General features: G+C 40.0%; 1 protein-coding gene across 1 annotated transcript; it reads right to left on the reverse strand.

The window, feature by feature from the left end:
* Positions 1 to 885: 885 nt before the first annotated feature.
* arhgef25b (Rho guanine nucleotide exchange factor (GEF) 25b) lies at positions 886 to 22302 on the reverse strand. Its single transcript, XM_031757055.2, has 16 exons — positions 21936 to 22302; positions 12968 to 13287; positions 12758 to 12862; positions 7605 to 7726; positions 7177 to 7243; positions 6935 to 7038; positions 6654 to 6723; positions 5870 to 5959; positions 5683 to 5775; positions 4940 to 4990; positions 4766 to 4843; positions 4458 to 4649; positions 4202 to 4382; positions 3906 to 4111; positions 3668 to 3808; positions 886 to 1600 (listed from the first exon to the last, which is right to left on the reverse strand). The coding sequence occupies exons 1-16, from the start codon at positions 22051 to 22053 to the stop codon at positions 1499 to 1501; spliced, it is 2040 nt and encodes a 679-aa protein (XP_031612915.1). The 5' UTR covers positions 22054 to 22302; the 3' UTR covers positions 886 to 1498.
* Between the last annotated feature and the right edge of the window lie 270 nt (positions 22303 to 22572).

The following is a 22572-nucleotide window of genomic DNA, read 5'->3' on the forward strand; positions in this document are numbered from 1 at the left end:
TCTGGTCTACTGGAAAATGTGAAAGAGGGCGTATTCTTGAATTTTAACTCTATTTTGGTATATTTAACAGCTTTTTCTGCTGATAAGGACCTCCCCCTGGGCATTATGCTACACTAAAGTATTAACAATTAGAAAAAAAATGAATTTTTGTTGTTCTCATTTTTGTTTTTTACCATCTACTCTTAAAACATTTCTTGTTTGTTTGTTTCATAATGGGTCAACATTAAAAATAATAATAATAAAAAAAATAATTAAAAATGTGAATTAACAACAATCTTCTGTTTTATAATTACAAGACAGTCAAGGAAATGAGATACCAAAACTTTTTCTGTAATTTTACACATTTATTTCTTACAATTTAACCCCAAAGTCATCCTGATAAAATTATTTCATGTCTTATGGCAACATTTTTTTTTAATCAGGCAGAAAAACTGAGACAAAATGTTGAAATTGCACTTTTTTTCTTATATTAAGAAATCACAGGCATTAAACCTAACCCACTTGAAATCAAAGTGGGCTGTATGTGATCAATGTAAATTGGCCCCTAATGTAAAATGAATTTGACATCCCTGATTTGGAGGCATGGATGCAGGTTCACTGAGTCTGGAATGGAGGGTGGAGCCTCTGTAGACGGGGCTTTCTCGTGCCTTCGTGCAGATCCTCAGTCAGAATGGGTAAAGTTTGGAGGCCAAGTCAACAAATCTGGCTTTATATCACGGTGGGGCGACCGTGGCTCACGAGTTGGGCGTTTGCCTTGTAATCGGAAGGCTGCCGATTCTTGGTCGTTGTGTCCTTGGACACTTCACCCGTTGCCTACTGGTGGTGGTCAGAGGGCCCGGTGGCGCCAGTGTCCGGCAGCCTCGCCTCTGTCAGTGCGCCCCAGGGTGGCTGTGGCTACAATGTAGCTTGCCATCACCAGTGTGTGAATGTGTGGGTGACTGGATGTGTAAAGCGCTTTGGGGTCCTTAGGGACTAGTAAAGCGCTATACAAATACAGACCATTTACCATCATGTTCCTCCAGTTTTTCCAGACCGGTTTTTGCAGCGCGTATTGTGCACTGTCCAGCTGGAAGAGGCTGCTGCCCTCGAGGAGTGCCTTCGCTAATAAGGTGGAAGTCTCTGTCAAAACACTGTTTAGATGGTCTGTGAATATCAGCGTAACATCCAGATGAATGGCAGCACCTAAGGCTTTGCAGCAGATTTTTGCCTTGCAAGAGATGATCGGACTTGTTAGGTTCATCTTGTTTTTAATGTTATAGCTGATTGGTAATGTATATGCAGATGCACTCAAATGAATACAGTCACACCACTGTAACTTCACTAGAATAGTCCCCACATTACAAGCCTAAAGGAAATATGAGACAATATGTGAAAACAGAGACACGCAGACTCAGACAGCTTGTGTACATGAGTGGAACAAAGTGTCCTGGCAGTCAGACCTAGTCGAGGTACTCCAGCTCCAGAAGGGTAAACTGAGTTCATGTGACACTGCAGCGCATTATTGCTCGCTCTCCTTGAGCTGATCCAAGTTATTTAGTTGATGCGCTGAATAAGTCCCAGCGTCCTTAAATGTGATCGTCTGGAAACTGGCAGGCACACCCTGAGAGGAAATAGGCAATTTTTACACTGGCATTTGAAGCGAAGACACACTGCAGATTTTCAAAGGCTTCCTGTTAATCAGGTGATTGATTCTGGCATCAACGTAATTCGTAATTCACAATTGCAAAATAAGACTGAAGCACAAAAGGCAAACTTTAAAAATAACACGCAGATAAAAGAATTGTGCTGTTAAGGCTCTAATATTAACATTTGCAGAATAAAGTGATTTGTTTTCACCACTTGAGATAAATTTGAGGTAATTTAAACAAAATTGTTAAATTATTTAACACAGTATGCACAATAAAACTATAAACATACATTTTAAAAATAGAAACTTTAATCAATTAAAGCAATACTACAAGTAAATAAGGCTATGCTTGCACAATAAAAAGCCAGGAAACCCTGCTCAAGTAGAACTCAAAGCAAGCAAGATTAAATGGGTTTTTTAGTCATTAGGTAGATCTTATGTGAAAAGGTCAATTGTTGCACCGATTATGAAAGCCCTGTCACCTCTCTTTTACTCTTTTAGCCTGGATCTAGGAGAATAGGGCTGCAAAAGTTAAGTGCAGTTACTTTATCAGTAATGAAAAATGAACTGGACTTTCTTGACGTAAATGTAATTAAGAGGTTGTTACATAAAAATGGCACGTAGTCAGGAGTCATGCATAACATGTGTGACAAAGGCTGTGTGAAAAGGTAGATAGGAAGCATTTCTTTTCTTTTCTTGTGCATTTAAAGCACAATAGAAACACAGCTGATCCAAAAACACAAAGAGCGAGCCAAGAGGACGAGAACAACTTTGTGGAATCAGGCCAGATCAGCACGTCTAATAAGTATTGTGATCAAACTGCTTCCTCCTCTCGGTGGAAGTCTGAATGAATGAGATAAAAGAGCAGGTCAACGGGTTTTCCATAAACTGGCTGCAGGTTAGGTCAACCAGGTTTGTAAATCCATGCAGAAACAACAACAGGATATTTTCACAAAGGCATTCAGAGTCATTTCCCATCACCATCAATGATCACCACAACAAACAGCCTCAGTCCACGCACACAGACCAGTTCCACAGAGCTGATCTGCATCATTTTATTTTATTTAGAAACGTAACCGAGAGGTTTCACCAGCTGAGGTCAGCAAGGCTAGAATTTCCAGAAAGTGCTAATATGCTCTTCAGATTTAATCAAATAGAAAAACTAAACAAAATGAAACTGTTAAGCTCTCCATACAGAAGCACTGAAATGGTGTCTGGTTGCGTGGAATAGCAAGATTCTCTCAAATATATTTAATTTTTATTGTTTTAAGCACCACAATAAAACAAGACTCACCAGAATTGCAGTGGGGCAGTGACTAAATGGTGCAAATAAAATACATTCTCCAACTCATCAGTCACGTCTGCTGTTCCTGTGTCTTAAATAACACTACAAGGGTTCCTGGAAAGTCATAGTGGAGTATTTCCACCATGAGGCAGCCTCCAGGCATTAAACATAACTAAGACAAAAAATGCTCTTGGGAAGCGGGTGAAGCAAATGTGAGTCAAACCCCACAGATTCACATTTCAACATGACCATCTTGAATTATCTGACAAATAATGTGAAGTGTTGATAGTCTAAGAAGTTTATGCTTCTGTTTTTTTGACAGTGTAGTATTTTATTTGACTGTTTTTTAGGTCTGGTTAGCATGTTTCTATGACTGTGCACTACACCTGTACTGAAGCTTCCACAAACTAATGAGTAACATCACAGTGGCTAGGCCCATCATTTAGACGTGGTCTACTTCAATTAAATTAACCAACAAAGTCTAAGTCTGATTGAGTCTTTGACCAATGACCACAGCTCAAAGGGACCCGACTGAATTGGCTGCCTGCAAATGTAATAGTTAAATGTGAATTTCTACCTATACAGATAGTTTGGGTTCAAATAGACACTTTAAATGTTCACTGATGACACCAGTAAATAACTATAGACCGTAAACAACTTTTACCGTATTTTCTTTCAGGGAGAATAAACTACCAGCATGGCGGATGCCTCATCTGTTAAATAACTGAGGTCAGTCAGCTTTGTGTATAATTTACCTGCAGGCTGTGATAGCTGCAGGGAGCCAGGCCATTGGATGTGCCACAGTCACGTCTCACCTCTGAGCACAGACTGAGCTGCATGGGGGAGGAAAGCGAGGGGTGAGCTGCACAAAGTGTTACCACACAAGGGTTAGACACCTTAAAGACACAAAGAAGTCAAAGTTAAATTGTGAGAAAAATACAGATGCATGTTTGTATGTAAATATGATGGTGAGCACTGCTGTTTCACACGCACCGTTTGCGAGGCCGGGCTGTGCTGGGGTGAATGCATAGAGGGCAAGGAGGTGTTATAAGACAGCAAGCAGGGCTGCTGACGCCTGTCCACGGATGCTGAGGAGTGAGGCCACAGGCCAGATGCTGGTGTAGGTGGAGACTTCATGTTCCTGCCCAGGCTGTTTGACTTACTTTCCCTCCGTTGGTATTCTATTGGAGATTGAAGAGCTGCAGCAGACAGGAAGATATGTTGGATTATTCAGACAGACCAAACTCTTAAATCAACAGTCGTATAGAAGAAAGACTGAGCTCCGGTACCATTAAGGAAGTTCCTCTGAGTCTCTAATATCTGGACCACATCACTGTGCCAAGCCTGCTGTATATCCGGAGATGATGCATGCATGATGAAGCGCGTCACACTGCCGTCAGTGCCTCGGCAAGTCAGGACCAGACAGCAAGGATCTTCTTCAGAGTGCTCCTCCACACCAAGGCAGCTTACCTGCAAAACATAACATGCTCATTTTGAACATTAACAAAAGCACTCAGCCAAAGATTTATGGAAATATAATCTCACCTTGATGCTGTTTTTAAAGGTGTACCCCGGCAAAGGGAAACCCTTTTTCTTATCAATTGGCTCACTGAAGACGACCAGCAGCTCAAACAGGAAGACCCGCCTCTCCCTCGCTTTGGACAGGAAGCCACTTTCCTGCTCGCTGACGGAGAAGGTATCCTGCTGGAGCAGCTTCCCCTGAGCGGTGATTTTCCCCTGAGCAGTACATTTATCAGCCATTGTCAAAGAACACAAGCCATCCTGGATATGCGTCTTATTTTTTAAGAACACATTAAAAAACTGCTAATAATTCAGCGCAGCTGGGATCTTACCTCAAAACCTTGGAGCCTTCCCACATTCATCATATCATTACATCGTTTTGGCACAAAACACATCACCTCCACTGCTCTCTGAGTCAGATGGACAGCAGTGAAAACATGATTTTAGTGTGCGATTGAAATGATAAAGCATTTTATTGGAGTTTCCATTTCATAATGAGCTCGTACCTGCAGCTCTTCCACATTCTTCCCAGCTTTGCTGTAATACTTCAAGAAGTCCTGAAGGTGCCAGTCAATAAGAGATTTATTTTAATTTTCATAAAATAAACTGAAACAACTTGAATAAAAAATGTAACATAAAGTAAGGAAATAAGGACTTATAATGGCTTATAATGGCTCAGTATAATGACAACCTCCTTGTGACTAGGATCAAAAGCAGTGGCTGTATTGAATTTTTTCATATTTGGCAACCGGTTGCAAGCAACTGGGTGACAGCTGTTTGCAACCGGTTGCCGAACCGGTTGCCTTTGCACAGGTCCAAAGTGATTGCACAGGTCACCTGGATTGAATGAAACTGTCTCAAAATAATGTTAATCTCACTCTGCAACCACTCTCAGACAGATTGGAGAAGATTTTTAAATAGCTGCCTTCTAATTTATAAAAGCAAACGGATTTCCAGTAAATTGCAATCAGCAACTTACTCAGAGCCTGAGTGCAAATCGTTCGCAAGACATCTTTCTGCAATAGAGAACTTGCCTCAAATGGTTACCCACTAGTTGTATGCAAGGTTGCTGAGCGCCTACTCACAACTTTCAGTTGTGAATGTTTTAATTTAAGTAAATTAACCCTTTTATTATTTAATATTTTGATCATTTTGATGTTTCCTGAATCAAACGAATGACAGATTATTTGAATATCAACATATAGCAGGTGCCATGCAAGTGAATAGGTCATCTTTTGAAGTGGCAAACCTTCAGCAGTAGCTGATACTTCATGATCCTCTGAACAGGTTTGATAAGCAGGTCATTGAGCTGCAGCCTGTGACCCAGCTGTTGTCTGAGATCCTGTCAGGAGACGAAAAAGGAAAGAAATGTGAAAAACAAGGGTTTTTTAGGCTGAAAAAGTCATCTCTGGGGACAGAGACCGTTGGGCTCTCACCTCAAAGTAGGTCTCGATGTATTCAGAGACAATGTGCTCGGACTTGGGTTTGTTCTGACAGTAAACCACATACATGTGAAGACGCCGCTCCTGGAAGTGGACGAGGGATAATGGAAATTATTACAAATAAGTGTGGAGCAATGGGCAGGGTAAGAATTACACCTTAGTGTCCAAAGCTGAATTAGCCATGCTGCAGTAACTTAAAGAAATAAAGACGTTTGGCCTGAAAATTTGTAACAAATCAAAGTTATGAGTTTATTCTGTTTATATTCCTGCTGTAGCACAGTGATACGGATGCTCGGCTGTAAAGTGCCAATAATTGTTTTCCACACCCTTCGAGTTTCTCCACGTTTTGATGTTTTACAACACAAAATAAAAGTTGCTTTGTTTTGTGTTTAATGTTACCGTTTGCATGAAATCTGTTTTCACTTTGACATCAAATGATCGTCAAATCTTCTGAAGTTTAGAGTAAAAAAAACAAAACTTTTAATAGAGCTCAGAGAGATGTAGATTCAGCTCCTTTTTACAAACAGCAGGGTCTCAGTGGAAGCATCTTTGACACTGATTGCTGGCTGTGAGAGCTCTTTAGCGAAACCAGAGTGATTATAATCCTGTTATTTACCAGCTGCACCTGCAGTCAGCTGATCTACAAAAAGAAAACACATCTGCACAGCAGCAGGCCGAGGCATTACACCACTGGGGGCTGTGATGACTAAATGTTCAGCCAAATGTTCAGACTGAGAAAAAAAAAGGACACTTGTCTCTCACTGATCTTTAGGCTCACATGTTTGATGAAGAGCCGGGCCAGGCTGTCTGGATCACCCACACATTTCTCCAGCTCTCCCAGGAAATAACTGTGTGACACGAAGCACAGAAGGTCAGGCAAAAGCAGCCAACCAGCCAAACACACACACACACGTACTCAGAGGCAGGAAACAAACAGCAACAGGGGGTATGACACATGCTCAACAGTTATGAAACATGAGAAATTTTGGGGGAAAAACTTGTTAAACATAAGAGATGTTCATATTCAGAGGAACTCAGGGGGGAGACTTTCTGACTCACTCCTTATGCCAGTCATAGATCTGGTGGATATTTCCAAACACAATCCTGTCCTTTCCTCTCAAGTCCTCAGGAACACCCTGATTACCCATGGTGGCCATGTAACCCTGTATAAACACAAATATGTATCTAAGTTGCTTATTTCTATTTGACCAAAAAATTCCTTTGCTTTTGGTACAAATTAAGGAATGTCAGGTGTTTCTTATATAAATACCAATAAGTAGCTCATTTGAGGTGAGGCATACCTGCACTATAAGTCCAAGATCTTCAACATACAGCCTTTCTGTCTCTATCAGTTCCGTTAACACGTATCTGAAAGACAAACATTAAAAAACAGGACTACTGTATTAGAAGCATGTGCAAGTTCTGAGAGTTCAATCGATGATGATCTCAGGGCTGTGTACCAAATATCAATCACAGATAGTCACAGTTCTCTCAGCATAAAGGCATGAAACAAGGGCAAACACATAGCCTTTATCTATAAAAGGGAAAAACGATAAAAGAGCAGGGGGATCATTCCACAACAGTAAATAATTGAAATTGGACGATTGCCTGTGGTTTTCAGAGGGGTTTTTGGGACTGCCAGGAGCAGCTGGTCTATGGACCTCAGCAATCCTGAGGGGATAGAGAAGTTAAAGAAGTTACAGTCATTGGTATAATGTTTTAGACTTACATGCTCTTCTCTAAAGCGATGTTTCTCTCTTCTTCACTGTCCACTGTACCAGAACACTGGCTGGTTGAGTCATCGGTTACAGTACAGCTGTCCTCCCGTTGCAGAGTGTTGATGCTTTGACTCTAAAATGCAAAAGGAAAACATTACATCTTTCAGTATTTCTGTAACATACAGTATTACATTCAATCAGAGAGGTCAGTTAGTTAAAGTGCTCTGGATGACTGTGAAATAAAGAGTAGAAAGGTAACTCCCAGTAATCTGCATGCTAGTTAAATATTCTGGATACTTCCTCCCCCACTACGATACAGTGCTGTAGAGCAATCCATCCACACACACTAAAATCATTAGGCTTCATGCACGGCACATCCAGTCAGTAATCGCCACGGGAAACACATCAGTAGGGCAATTTTGAGTAACCTGAGAATAATAAGCACATTTTCTGGGCTGCTGAGGAGAGGGTTGGGCAGACAGCAAGGTTAATAATGAGCAGTTTGTCAAGTCATATACTGTAACTGAGAGCCTGCTAACTCACCAATGCACGGAAAGTTGTTCAATAACAAACATCATTCTTCACCTAAAAGCACTGTAATCTAATGTGAATTTAACTGGAATCCTAATTTTTATCTTTTGCCTCGGTGCACAAGAGCCTATTGTAGAATCAGAACCTGTTGTCAAGCAGATCAAATGTACATTTTATATTTGGAGAATGATTCAAATGTGTGGAGCTCAACTAGTTTGCAGGGATGCTCTGTTCTGCAATGACTTGCTGCTGTGCTGTCAGATAACTGGTGATGGTCTGAGGTCAGGGAGCAGCTCAGCAGCTTCTCCAGCTAACAGTTTAATTTTCTAAATTATCCAAATTACTGAAAGAAAAGGCAGCAAGTACAAGTAGCACATGTAAAAAAGCGCTACTACTTTAGACAATGTATTACACAACATCCCAACTTTCCATAGTATCCTGGCCTGATTCACCTGACAGTGTCCAGACTTTTTGTGTGCAAACAAATTTATGAAGCTGCTCATACATGCTGGTGATTAGTGGTTGTTACTCGTCTCTGTGCCAGGCTAACTGCCTTTTGGATGTTTGTTATATTGACCATACAAACCATGTATCCAATATATTTTCCAAACTATCAAACTACTCTTTTAAAGGGACAGTAAGACTGTTTATAGTAACCCAGGCAGCAGCAGAGTAAACAGTTAATAACTGAAAATAAATATGAAGCTACAGGTATCTAAGCAATAATATTTTTCTGCAGGGCCGTGAGTTAAAAAAGGCTAAAAGTGAGAGCAATCATTTATTAAGAAAAACAATGTGCTTTATGAGTTAAAGGGTTATTTTAATCATTTAAAAATTCCTCTTATTACCTTTGTAAAGCTTACAAAACTTTACTCTGTCATCTTTGGAGAACTGTCCAACATCCACAGACCTGTTTCTCACCTTGCCTTTCAGGCTCTTCTTCTAATTTTGGCATGCACTCAGCCCTCAACCCTAACCCTGTTAAAGGCTGTTTTCTCTACTTGATTACTTCCAGATGCGATCGCCGAAAGCCCACAGGATTCAATCTACTCCACTCCCTCTCAAAGATTACTCAGTACAGTGTAGGGTTTCTGACAAATATTGTCTGCGCATTTGTATGTTTATTTGTGTGTGAGCATGCACATGAAAAATGCAGCAAAATTGTGTCGTAATACACAAAGGTCTGGCGGTGTATATGAATGGGAGTGCTTTTATGTGGTAAATCAATTGGGCAGGATGTAGATGGAGATTGTAAGTGTAATTATGCTTTAAGTTATTTATTATCTGCTACAAGCTCCGCATTACATTATCAGAAGATTTAATAACAAGAGACACTCCATGGAAAATCTGAGAGGAAAGTGCAGAGGACTTTACTGTCTTTTGTGTTTTTCCTCAACAAATTTTTAGTATATATTCTTAACACATAAATTACCCAATTAATTGTTTAATGGCAAATCAAACATTTGACTTAAAATTGAGTTAAAATCTCTTTTATTGGCCCAGAAGAGGCAGTGGAGTTTCTATTGATATGATTTTGTATGATAGAGCTTTAAACTGCATCCATCCATGGCAAAGCAGATTGTGTTCAAAGACAAAGTTTTCTGGAAGTGTTCCTGACCCATGCAGTCATTTCCATGACAGAATCATGCCTATCTTTCATAGAGTACACACAATACTAATTTGTCCCCTTGATGATATTATGGACTGCAGACGATGAGATATTTCATCTCTTTACAATTTTGCATTGAGGAACATTATTCTGAAATTGTTCCATAGTTTTTTTGCAAATTGGTGACCCACTGCATCTTTAAGGTGCTCTTTTTATACCCAATTATGTTACAGGTCTGTTGCTGCTTTATCTAGGTAGCTTTTTTTGTTTGGTTGTTTATTTCTCTTGATTGTCAAATTGCAGTCAGAGAGTTAAAATATTTGAATTAGTAACATACACCGAGGAAAAAACTTGTATAATAAACGAAGGGCTCTTGGTGTGTGCATATGAGTGTGTGTTTCTCAAGAGTCGTTGATCTGATTTTCCTAACACTTGGCAGGTGTACTCCTGTTGTTCAGTTCTCATATTCTGGCTAAAAGCTGTTTTCTGTTAGGCTTTCACAACAGTCTGACACACAGCCTGAAACCAGGAAAGAGAGGCACATGCGGAGTCTCTAACAGAGGAGAACCATTACTTTAAGGACTTACATTTTAATCAGGGAGCTAACATAAGATCAATCTGAATGATACTCTATAGAGCTATGTCTAGCACCCTACTACAGACTGGTGGCACGTCAAGGGTGTACCCCAGCTTTTAATGTCATTTCAATTTAACTTTTTTTTTATAGCACCAAATCACAACAACAGTTGCTTCAAGGCATTTTAGATTGTAAGGTAAAGACCCTACAGTAAAACAAAGAAATCAGAGAAAACCCCAACAATCATATGACCCCCTATGGGCAAGCACTTTGGCGACAGTGGGAAGGAAAAACTCCCTTTTAACAGGAAGAAACCTCCAGAAGAACCAGGCTCAGAAAGGGGCAGCCATCTGAGGCAACCGGTTAGGGTGAGAGGAGGAAGACGGGAAAAAAGACATGCTTTAGAAGAGAGGCAGCGATGAATAATAACAAATAAATAGATGAAGAGAGGTGTATAAACACATAGTGAGTGAAAAAGGTGACTGAAGAAGAAACACTCAAAATGCCTCATAGGAATCCCCCAGCAGCCTAGACCTATTGCAGCGTAACTAAGGAAGGATTCAGGATCCAGTCCTAACTATATGCTTTATTAAAAAGCAAAGTTTTAAGCCTAATCTTAAAAGTAGAGATAGTGTCTGTCTCCTGAATCCAAACTGGAAGCTGCTTCCACAGAAGAGAGGGCCAAAAACTGAAGGCTCTGTCTCCCATTCTGCTGTTAAATAATTTAGGAGTCACAAGTAAACCTGCAGTCTGTCGGAGATATCCTGGTCAGAAATGACTCCAAGATTCCCCACAATGTTGCTGAAAGCCAGGCTAATGCCATCCAGAGGAAGTATCTGAGTAGAAACAGCATTACTAGGATTTTCAGGGCCGAGTACGATAACCTCAGTTTTATCTGAATTTAGAAGCAGAAAATTTGAGGCCATCCAGGTCTTTATTTCTTTAAGATATTTTTGCAGTTTAACTAATTGGTGTGTGTTATCTGGCTTCATGGATAGATAAAGTTGGGTGTCATCTGCATAGCAGTGAAAAAACATATGCTATGCCTTCTGATGATACTGCCTAAGGGAGGCATGCAAAATGTAAACAGAACTGTTCCTAGCACTAAACCCTGTGGAACTCTGTAATTAACCTTAGTGTGTGAAGAGGACTCTCCATTTACATGAACGAATTGGAGTGTATTAGACAGATAAGATACAAACCATTACAATACCTGTAATACCTACAGCGTGCTCTGACAGCTAACGAGACCTAAGCTCCTGCAAAACAACTACCTGCAAAAAAACTGCAAACAGGCTACATTTGTTACGAATATCATTATTAATGAAGGACACAGAGGAGTAACTAAACATCTGACACAGAGCAGGAAATGCAGGAGGGCCATGCTGCTACCAAGTCGGCTACAAGCTAAGTTAAGTTAGCGAATCCCTAAAGAAATAGTGAGTGAATACTGTGAATATAATTAGCAGCTTAATCAAGAAGAGAGTGTGCTTTGGATGAAGCATGTGAAGATTATATTTTGAAAAATTATTTGTAAGTTAGAATGAGAGTCAGAAAATCACCAAATAATGGTTGGAATACAAGCTCTTCATGCACACATGATTGTTTGTGGATGAATTCAATTATTCCCCTAATGCAGTCATCATTTAATGTGTTCTGTTGTGGATCAATGTCCAGTCCTTAACTGCCCACAAGTGACACAGATCATTTAGATGATGATGAGTTTGATGGGCTGATAACTCATGGAACAATAAATTAATTAGTATTGTCATGTTTTGGCATCCCTGCTGTGTTTACTGTGTGAGTTATTTCCTGTTTTATTTTGTTATCCTTGGTTACAACCTCTCAGTTGTACTTCCAACCTTTGTTCTGTTTCCCTCTGTTTTTTCTGGACAACCTGCATTCAATTAGTCAGTCAGTCCCCTGAGAATATATGCCATCGGCTGTCCACGTTTCACTTGCCAGATTTACTTGTCTGGATAATAGTCAAGCTTTTGTGCATTTGTCATGTTCCTAGATTTCTCAGTGTATGACTTTTGGGATTTTTTCCTTTTTTTCTGCCCATTTCAGGATTTTTTTTCTTGGATTTGGAGTTTTCCCTGTGTCTTGTGTGTCCTATGTTTGGGTCTTGCTTCTTATGAGACCCATCATAACTACCCTTTCAAGTATTTATTGCACAAATACACAACAAAATTGTTATTTTAGTTAGCTGTTTTTTCTTCATGTGCATCAGTGTACCAGGTTGTATTCACGGCATGCAAAAGAAACGTTTACAGCCTGTATCTGATATGGATGAATTTTAAATGTGTGCTGCTAGCACACTTTCTACTTTTATGACTCCTATGAGACCTATTTATGGTGTTTAACTGCTGAGATAGAAAGAGGCTTTGAATCAGTTGCATTTATGTGTGTGTAAAGGTAAGACAGGTTAGGAGTAACATCATTACTAGACTCTGTGCGTCTCTGCCTTGCAGGAGGTCCGATAAGTAGCTCGGAGAAGCTGGACGTAAAGGAGAATGAACTGCTGGATTCAGCAGGCCATCTTTCCACTCCTGGCAACAAAAATAAACTGTAATTAGGAATAAACATCTCATTATACTAATATAGCATATCTCAGTACCATAAATGAAGTTTATATGTCTGTCTTAAATACTCACTGTGTCTCCAGAGGTAAGGATGGTGTAGTTATTCTGTATTTCCATAGGCCTTTGCTGAGTTTCATTGTGGGAAAGGATCAGAGTTGGTTGCCTCCCATCTGACCCAAACATCTGCTTCTCGCCTTTCCCCGTTCCACTTCTGGCATCAGAGCTCAGCTTGCGGACAGGATTGGTGAGCCATTTCTTCAGAGTGGTGACAGGGTGCCGTGAACCTCCAGACGAGGAGCGCGAGCAGGGGCTGGAGCCGCCTGAGGCCTGGTTAGGCACAGAGCCCACTGAGGGAGTGATACTGCCATCACTGCCTGCCACAGAGTACGACTCTGCGGCAAAGAGAGCAAGAAAGAAGGGGGGGAAGAGAACAGGAATAAAGTCCAGAAGCTAATTGCAGGGTATATCCTCATAGGTCAAATGTTGCAGACAGAATTCTGCACAAAAATGTTCAATTTCCTGTCTTTAGCCCACACTGTAACTTCAGTAGCTGCAGCTACTGTACCTACGGGCACTAAATCATTTTAAATACCAGAGCTGGTCTGTTCTCAGAAGGAAAGGCTAAATAAATTCAACTGGAAATGTTATAGTAAAAGTTAACTTGCATGCATTTGTTGTGCAAATTCACAGGAAAATGTAGTTAATGCAACACTTTTGTAAAATAATAATAATATTTTTTTAAAAAGATCTCTCCTGTTTTAACATTCTTTTACTCAACACTAAATAATTTGATTTATTTGGTTACGCATTAAAGAAAATACAAACCCAGCACCAAAAAACAGTTGGAGCACTGTGTAAAATGTCAAATAAAAGTAAGCTGCCAAACCATGGATACTATCAGAAGCTTTTGATGGTCTTGCTCTCTTCTGTTTCATGTTTTCCAAGCAGAATTTCACATTTTGATTTGTCTGACCACAGAACAGTTTCCACCTTGTAGCCTCAGGCAATTTTAAGCGAGCTTTGGCCCAGAAAAGCCAGCAATGTTCCTGGATCATGTTCACATGTGACTTTTTCTTTGCATCACAGAGCTTTAATCTGCATTTGTGGATGGCACGGTGATTTGTGGAAGTGTTCCTGAGCCCATGCAGTGATTTCCATGACACAATCATGCCTGTTTTTAAAGCAGTGCTGCCCAAGACCAAAATATCACAACACCCAATACTGATATTCTGCCTTGTCCCTTGCACACAAAGATTTCTCCAGACCCTCTGAATCTTTTAATGATATTACGTACTATAGATGATGAGTTTTTTGCAGATTGGTGAACCTCTGCCCATCTTTACTTCCGAGGAACTGTGCCTCTCTAAGATGCTCTTTTTACACCCAGCTCCAAAACTGATCTGTTGCCAGTTGTTGTGAGCTGTTTCTTTTGAGTACCACTAACATTTCCAGCCTTTTTTTGCTCCTGCCCTAACTTCTTTGAGATGCGCTGCTGCCATCAAATTCGAAAAAAATGTTTTATTGTGAATAAAATATACATTTATGAGATTTACAAATTATTGCATTTTTTTCAAATTTGGGGAACTGGGGTTGTACCAGTGTAGTATTCACATCATTTAGGTTTATATATCGTGTTATATTATTTATTGTTAGTTAAATATTTTCATGGAAAACTAATGTTTTATCTTGTCATTGTAGAGCATTTTCTTTTTAAAAAAAAGTGGCTAGTGGCTCACTAGAGAGTAAAAGCAAGATATCCTGTATGTCATCAGTTTAATATGCTTACCACAGTTAAATGTAGGATACAGCATTTTCCTCTGAAATGTGCAACTATGTCAGAATTCTTCTGGTAAATATAGCTAGTGACCCCCGGATATATATCATGTTCATAGGATCAAACCTTTCTGATAACACAAATTAAAGGATTTTAAAATAGTCACAGCTGAGATCATCATGTTTGCACTGAATGTTCTCAGTCGGCAGCTCAGCCTGGACCAGTACCAGAGATGACACTGTTTAACACCACAGCTGGATCTTGTTTCCAGCTTTAAGTCTCTCCACTGTGGAAACTGGTATCAAATCGTGAACCACATGGTTTTAATCAAGAGCTGCAACCTTAACATTTCACTCTGTTTTGCTGATCGTAGCAAAATGAAATCTTTCAGGAGCCCCATTTTGTCATTTTGGACTCTTCCCAGAAGCCACTCTTCCCTGTCAGCACATTTATGTAAGCTGTAATCATAATAACAAGCTTTCTAGAAGCCAGTGGAAAACTGGGTCAGCCATTTGCCAAAACTGCCTGATGCAGCCATTAAACAAGACACCATACTGACAATAAAATACTAAATCATGTGGTATTTTTTTTTCCTGTTCCATTTTAACTCCTTTTATTTTAAAAAGACTGGAAAAAACTGCTCCCTGTATACAAAAACAGACAAATATTAAATGCACTATTCATGATATTTGCATGATTAGTGATACCGACTGATGCTTTTAGCTGGCATGAAGACATCCTACAAAACAAAACAATACATTTAATGCAGGCTGCATTCAGGTAAGATTATATACTAAAACAATTGTCTGCTGCTTTATTCATGCAGTGAACAACACAAGCCGATTTCTGTAATGGGATGATTTAGACAGAGGGGAGGTGTTTGTGTCTGTTTAGAGTTTGGGATTGTTGACATGTTCAGAGATGAACTTGTCAACAGCTTGCTTATCTTCTAAATGAATATGCTGACCAAAAATAATGGAAGAGTCTGGAAATGTAAAAGAAATAAGGGTGAATCCAAAACAAGATGAATTTAGAGGATGAAGGACACAGAAAATAGATGCATTAGAAGGTGAGAAAAAGACGTAAAACAGCTAGAAGACATTATCCAGTACTAAAGAGGAGGTTTATAACTTTCTTCTCTTTAGGTTAAAAAAACAAACAAACTGTGGAACAGTGGTAAGCGAGCAAGTTCAGGGTTCAAATCTGACTGACGCTTGCATATTTTCACTGTGCCTTCATGGGTTGGATGCTTTTCTGTGTCCCTTTCTCATCTGTACTGTCACAGATGTCGACCCTGTCCGAGTGTAGAATGCATGTTACCCACTGTCAGCTGGAAACTACTAAGATGACAAGTTAGGATAACAAATGCATATATTAGATCTTTGGACCACAGCAGAGTCACATCACTGGTAAGTGCTACAGCCAAAATCACGCACAGTATAAAATGATGTTTTTTTCAGTTTATTCTTTTATTTTCAAAGCAGACGTTTCAATCAGTTAAGTGACTGCAGCGGTTTTTATCAGCATCTCATCAACTATGTGATCCAAATAAGTACAGAACAAATTCAAACGAGTCACTACAAACAACCCCGAGCAGAGACTACCATCTGGTCTCCTTTTTTTTAAAAAAAACAACTATCAAGGTCAGGTCATTCATGAATGCTGTCAACCACCTCAACATCTGTTAAAATCTGTTACAAATCACTGTAAATTTTCTGCAAATACACTAACATTTACCCTGAAATGACTCTTAGTATTCATAGTGGCTTTTCTGACATCCAGATCAGCGCTGAGCTGAGCAACTCAGCTTGACATGTTTGTTTGAAATTGTTATGTAAGGTGTCATTTTCCAACAGAGCAACAGCTGGACCACCATCAGGACTTAAGGGAGTGTTGGAAGTGCATGCAAGGATGCATGCTGCTAATGCATCCACACATTCAGACATTACAGACATAAGATTTGTATTTTAAATACATAGTTTTATATTCTGCAACCCTGTCGATTTAAACTGTAACATTAGCAACTATTTTCAGGTGGTTTCACAACATAAATGCTCAACGACATACAGATTGACGGATAGATTAGAGTTTGGAAGAGGATAATTTTCTCTGCATCCATGCCCAGATGGAAGGAGATGACAGTAAATGAGACCATAACATTAAGGAGGGGTCACTCACTCCAACAGTAATCCTTTCTGGTGCACTGATCTCTGCCAGCATATTTTACTACAGTATGGAGTTTAATATGTGAGCGCAGAAACTCACTCACTGAACTGGAGTAGACCATCTGGGTAGTTGTGGATTATTTCTAAAGCTTCTAGTGAGTCAGCAGACCTTACCCCAGTTGGAATCACATCCAGAGTCATTCAGAGTCAGTTATTAAGGAAAATGAGGCCACTTGACCTTTTTTTGAGCATTTAACTTGCTACTTTGATATTTTTCCACTTTAAAGAAGTCTAGGTCCTCCCATTCTCTGGTTTTATAGTTAGTCTCCTGACCAGTGTCAGCACTGACTACATTTCCTTGATGTGTGCACAGAAAGATATAACTAATCGGTACGTATTATCTAATTCTAATTTTCTAATGCTTTAAAAGTTATGTTAAACATTTTGCAACATAACTGAACACTTAATTACAGTTAAAGTTACAGTTTACATCATAAAGTATTATCCATCCAGGAAATTCAATTGATTGTATAATTTGATAGATAATCTTTCTTAATAATCAGATGCCAACCTTTCATTTAGTTCATTTATTTCAGTGTTTTCATTTCATTAGGCGTCATGTGAGGGAGCTGATTATTCATCTGTGCGTCACATTATCTTCCTGCTGATGGAAGAAATGATCATCACTGCAGTCTCAGTTTATACTTCTTCTGTCATTAAAAATACAAATCAAGCAAGGTGTAAATTTTCTGTGTACACCTACAGAAGTATATATCCAGTGCAATACACACAGAGAGGAATATGTCTGTTTATATGCCAATGAGTGTTTTTACTCCTTAACCACTAAGAGGACTTATCATGTAGGTAAAAAGTTATAATTGTTCCAGTAAAATGGATTTAAACAGGATCTGATCAGACCTACCTTTGCACAAAATACACACCTGTTTAGACATGAGCCGCAACTTAAAACCCTGTTTATTTCATGGCTCCATCATATCATAGAGACCTCATAGTACCATATTATATAAACTGATCACTTTGCTCTCAGACTGCGGGTTTACTTGTGGTTCCTAGAGTTTCTAAAAGTTGATGGGAGCCGGAGCCTTCAGCGATCAGGACCCTCTCCTGTGGAACCAGCTCCCAGTTTGGATTCAGGAAACAGACATCCTCTCTACTTTTGGGATTAGATTTAAAACCTTCCTTTTTCAATAAAGCTTATAGTTAGGACAGGATCAGGTGACCATAGGCCATCCTTTAGTTATGCTGCTCCTATAGGCTCAGACTGCTGCAGGTCCTCCTAGCACTTCTTCTCCTCTCACCATTTTTCCCTCCCTATGTGTTAATACACCACTGCAGCGAGTCACTACATGTTTTTCTTTTCTCCCCCACAAGGTTTGTTTTGTCCTGTCTCCCTCTGCTCTCTCTCTGCTGTTCTCTTTCCTCTCACCACAGCAAAAGCTGCCCCTCCCTGAGTCTGCCAGAAGTCTCTTAAAAGGGAGATTTTCCTTCCCACTGTCACCACGTACTTGCTCATAAAGGGTGGTCTGATTGTTGGTAACACTGTAGGGTCTTTGCCTTACAGTAAAAAGCACCTCATGAATTACTATAAAAATAAATGTGAATTGAATTGAATGGTGAATTACATTAATTTTATATCAGTGTAAAATGAATACTGTGGGGGAAGTTCACTACAATATCACACCATGAAAGAGCCACAGTGAAACAAAACAGTGTGTCAACAGCATGTACACAACTTCCTGCATAAAATCTCACAGCAAGATATTAACTTATTGTACACATGAAGTACAATAAGTGATGATTTAAGACACAGACTATGGGTTCTCCTCAGTGCATTACCTAAGAATAAAAAATAACCTTGAATCACCCCACTTTTACTCATACTAGGTACTTACACATACTGTTCCTGCTAACATTTATTGCTAACAACACCAGCACTCAGTGATCAGTTTCTCCTGCTGCTGCTGTGCTAAAATACCCTCACAGTGGACTCTGTCTTGCCTCATTGTAGTTAAGGTGAAGGTCAGAGTTTAAAGTGAAAAGACAAAAAGTAAGCATCACAATGACCATTGAGCACATCTCAAAAGCATGCATTATTGTTTGCATCGTGTAGCTAATGGTTCCCAACAAACACTGATGTAGAAATATCACAACCGTGTTTCCTGTTCCATGATTTTAGGTCATTGTTTGTGTAAAATATGCACCATAAATAAAACTGCAGGTACAACCCTGTTTAACTTTATGCTGTAATGTAAATCTGGTTAAAATCAGACATTTAGTTCAGCAGGAATCATACCATTACCCAAAAAAGTGTAAGATGGCTAAGTGAGTGTGTAAACTCCTGTATATGGAGGTGATCTGTGAAACTAGACACTTTCATGCTTGTTAGTCATCGGGTTTACTTCTACACATGCTGGCAAGGATGATGTCACACACACTGGCTAATTGGCTATTAATCAAGGCATTTTCTGAGCCACGGAGAAAGAATGTCTGGTGACACACCGAAAACTGTAAATTTCCAAGCAAGTTACCCAAAAATACTTTAACTGGAATTGTTTCTCTGTCTGTATAAATAGCACTTGGACATTGTGCCAAATGAAATGAGCAATCAATGAGTAGGATCACAGAGGGAAGGAGAAGAAGGAGGTCTTGTAAAACAAAGGAGAAATCTCCATACCAAACAAGATAAACACTATAAAATGAAAAGAAAAAAAGAAATACAGAATAAATAAAAGGCATGAGCAAAAGACGTTAAAAAGCAGTTAGTGTTATCTATGACTGATCCACAAATAGAAAACAGATATTTTTAGAAATGTCTGGGGGGGGGTGTCAAATCACTAAGAAGATGAGTTGAGTATCCCAATGGAAACCAGGAGGTGAGAAAGCGAGGCAATGCAACGCTGCTTTCATTTTCACATTTTACATGTCTGTTTGCAGGGTCTGCCACAGCAGCACAGCTCAGTGCGGAGAGCTGCCCTGTAATCACTTCCTGAAACAACTGGAACAACAGAGGATTTAAGGGTTGCAGTTGTGGGACATGGCTGTGTGTCTATGCATGTGCCTTTGTGTGTGCATGTCTTAATATGTGTGTGTTTACAGCCGCATTAGCTATGAGGCAGTGTCACAGTATTAGGGAAATGATTTTTTCTACATAGAACAGCACTCAAAAATGCATCCAACATGAGAAACAACCAGATGAGAATTTTTACTAACATAATGCTTTTAGTATTTAAAGTTTGTGGCGCACAAAACCAAAAGTGAAAAAATCTTTTCTAGCCATGCCTATGGACATATCCACCTAATCTCAGTAAACTAAACCTTAATCAAACAAATAAGGAAATCCAGTGAAATGCAGTTTGTTTGTCAAAGGCTTTTTGTGGAAGTGATTCATTATTTTTTGCCAACGAGAAAACAGGGGAATTTCTACAGCAACGCACTCAACATAGGTATGTCATAATGAAATATGGACTTAGTCAGAACCCCTTGGCATCAAATGCATCGAGTACCCTTACGTGTTATTGTTCAGTGTGCAAGGTTAATGTTGCAAATGTTGCAATGATGCAAAGGGCCATATTTTAACACAAACCACAATGCTTTCTTAAATCTAACTAAGTCACTTTCATGCCTAAATCAAGCCATGGACTAGTAAATGGCATAGTGGGGGTATTCTGAGAACATGTGGAAGAGGCCCTGATCCAGGAGCTCACACCTCACACCACAGCAAGGCTGGGCCCAGCAGACGTCATTTACTAACAGTGCACTCAGACGATATTTAAGAGAATATTTAAACAACTGTTATTAGTAGCAGTAGTAGTCGTAATAGTTATAGTGGTAGTAGTTTTAAAGACTTCCTAAATTTTCTAGGACAGCGCATGGTCACAGTACAAAAAACCGGATAAGATGTGCCCTGACATCCTCAAACGTCTGAATGTATCTGCTGCAATATTGCATGGAGTTCTGAAACAGTGCCAATGGACTAGCAGACTCTAGAGGTGGTCCCCCTTTTTAAGCGAGGGTACTGCAGAGTATGTTCCAGCTTCAGGGGATCACAGTCCTCAGCCTACGTAGGAAGGTTTTTACCACGTTACTGGATAGAGGAATCTGTTAATTGAATCTCTGAGTCCGAAGGTTTAAAGTTTACATGTATGGTGTGGATTGGGAGAAGGCATATCTCTGTGCTATTTGGTCCATGAATAACTGTCGTGAGAGCTTGGTCCAGATTCCCAGGATTAAGACTAGCTCCCAGTTGGTGTAGGACTTTAAATACCTTCCCTTTGTCACAGATTCTGTTCATTATTTTTATGGACATGACATTTTAGGGGCAAAGGATTTACCCTGTGGTCACGTTAGCTTCACTGACCAGTGATCTCCAGCTCACACTGGGGTGTATGTACTGTATGTGTGAAGAGGCTGGGATGGGAATTAGGACTTCCAAGACTGAGGGCATGGTTCTCAGTCAGAATGAGTTGCTACCCCCAGTGGAGGAGTTAAAGTATCTTGTGACACAAGTGAGGGAATCGTTGTGGTGAAGAGACAGCTGAGTGTGAAGTTAAGGCTGCTTATTCACAGTCTGACCCTGACCTTTGGATAACAAACTGTTGGTAGTCACCAAAATAATAAGACAGTGGCAGAAACAAGTATCCTTCGAAGGGCATCTGGGCTCTTCCAAGGTCAGGAGATAGGTTAGGAGCTCAATCATTCTGGAAGGGCTCAACTCAATCAAAATGAGCCAGTTAAGGTTTGGGCATCTGGCTAGGGTGCCTCCTAGGCACCTGCATAACTTTTCACCTGAAACTTTCCAGTTTCCTGTTCTCCCATATAAAAAAATGAAAAATATGAAAAATTACCCAAAACCGAACAGATGAAAGACACATGCAAAAAATGAAAAGAGTATAAATCAAAATTTAAAGAGGAAGTATGGATGGTCTGTATTATATTGTATAACTGAATAAAAGCTCTTACTTTGCACTGAAACTTCAGAGTCTGAATGCATCTCTTCATATTACAAAATATGAACACTCTGCAATATCTTGCAAGTGCCGCAACAACAGATGAATCAACCTGCAGTAAAACTTCTACATACCTCCGGCTTTGACAAAGCAGCAGCCACATTTGCTGAGTAGTTTTCTAAACAGGTGCTGACACCCACACCCTCGGTGATGGTGACTCCCTCTCATGGTGATGCACTTCTGCCGGTCCATTCAACACCATCAGAAATAGGCATAGTGCTGAGCACACACGCACACACAGAAGCACATGCACACATGCACACACACTATTCCTGTGGTAATCCCCGCAGGAGAGAGGAAAAGTGTACACAGAGCTTCACAGCCATATTCCAAATTCGAGCAACAACACCTGATGGGGAAAAAAACTCCACCACTATCCCATGATATGATGGCAAATCGCAGGAAAACCAGAGAGGCTGTTGAGGGCTTCGGCTTACGAGCCTCTCTGCGCTGGGAGATAGTGTGCAAAGATTATGAGAGGGACCAAAAGTAAGTGAGGGAGCGACAGAGAGGCAGGGAAGGGGAGGGGCCCTGATGAGGGAGGGATGATAGCGAGCATGCTGCGCTGCTGCTGCACCAGCATCTGTTTTCCAGTCCCTCCTCTCATCCTCTCCCCTCCCCTCCTGATCCCCTCTCGCTTCACACCTCCTTCATCAGCTTCTATTATCAGTGTTTGCTCTCTAGTTACCATTAGCAGGCATGAATAACAAC

Source organism: Oreochromis aureus, linkage group 5 (genome assembly GCF_013358895.1).
Source record: "Oreochromis aureus strain Israel breed Guangdong linkage group 5, ZZ_aureus, whole genome shotgun sequence".
NCBI classification, from domain to species: domain Eukaryota; kingdom Metazoa; phylum Chordata; class Actinopteri; order Cichliformes; family Cichlidae; genus Oreochromis; species Oreochromis aureus.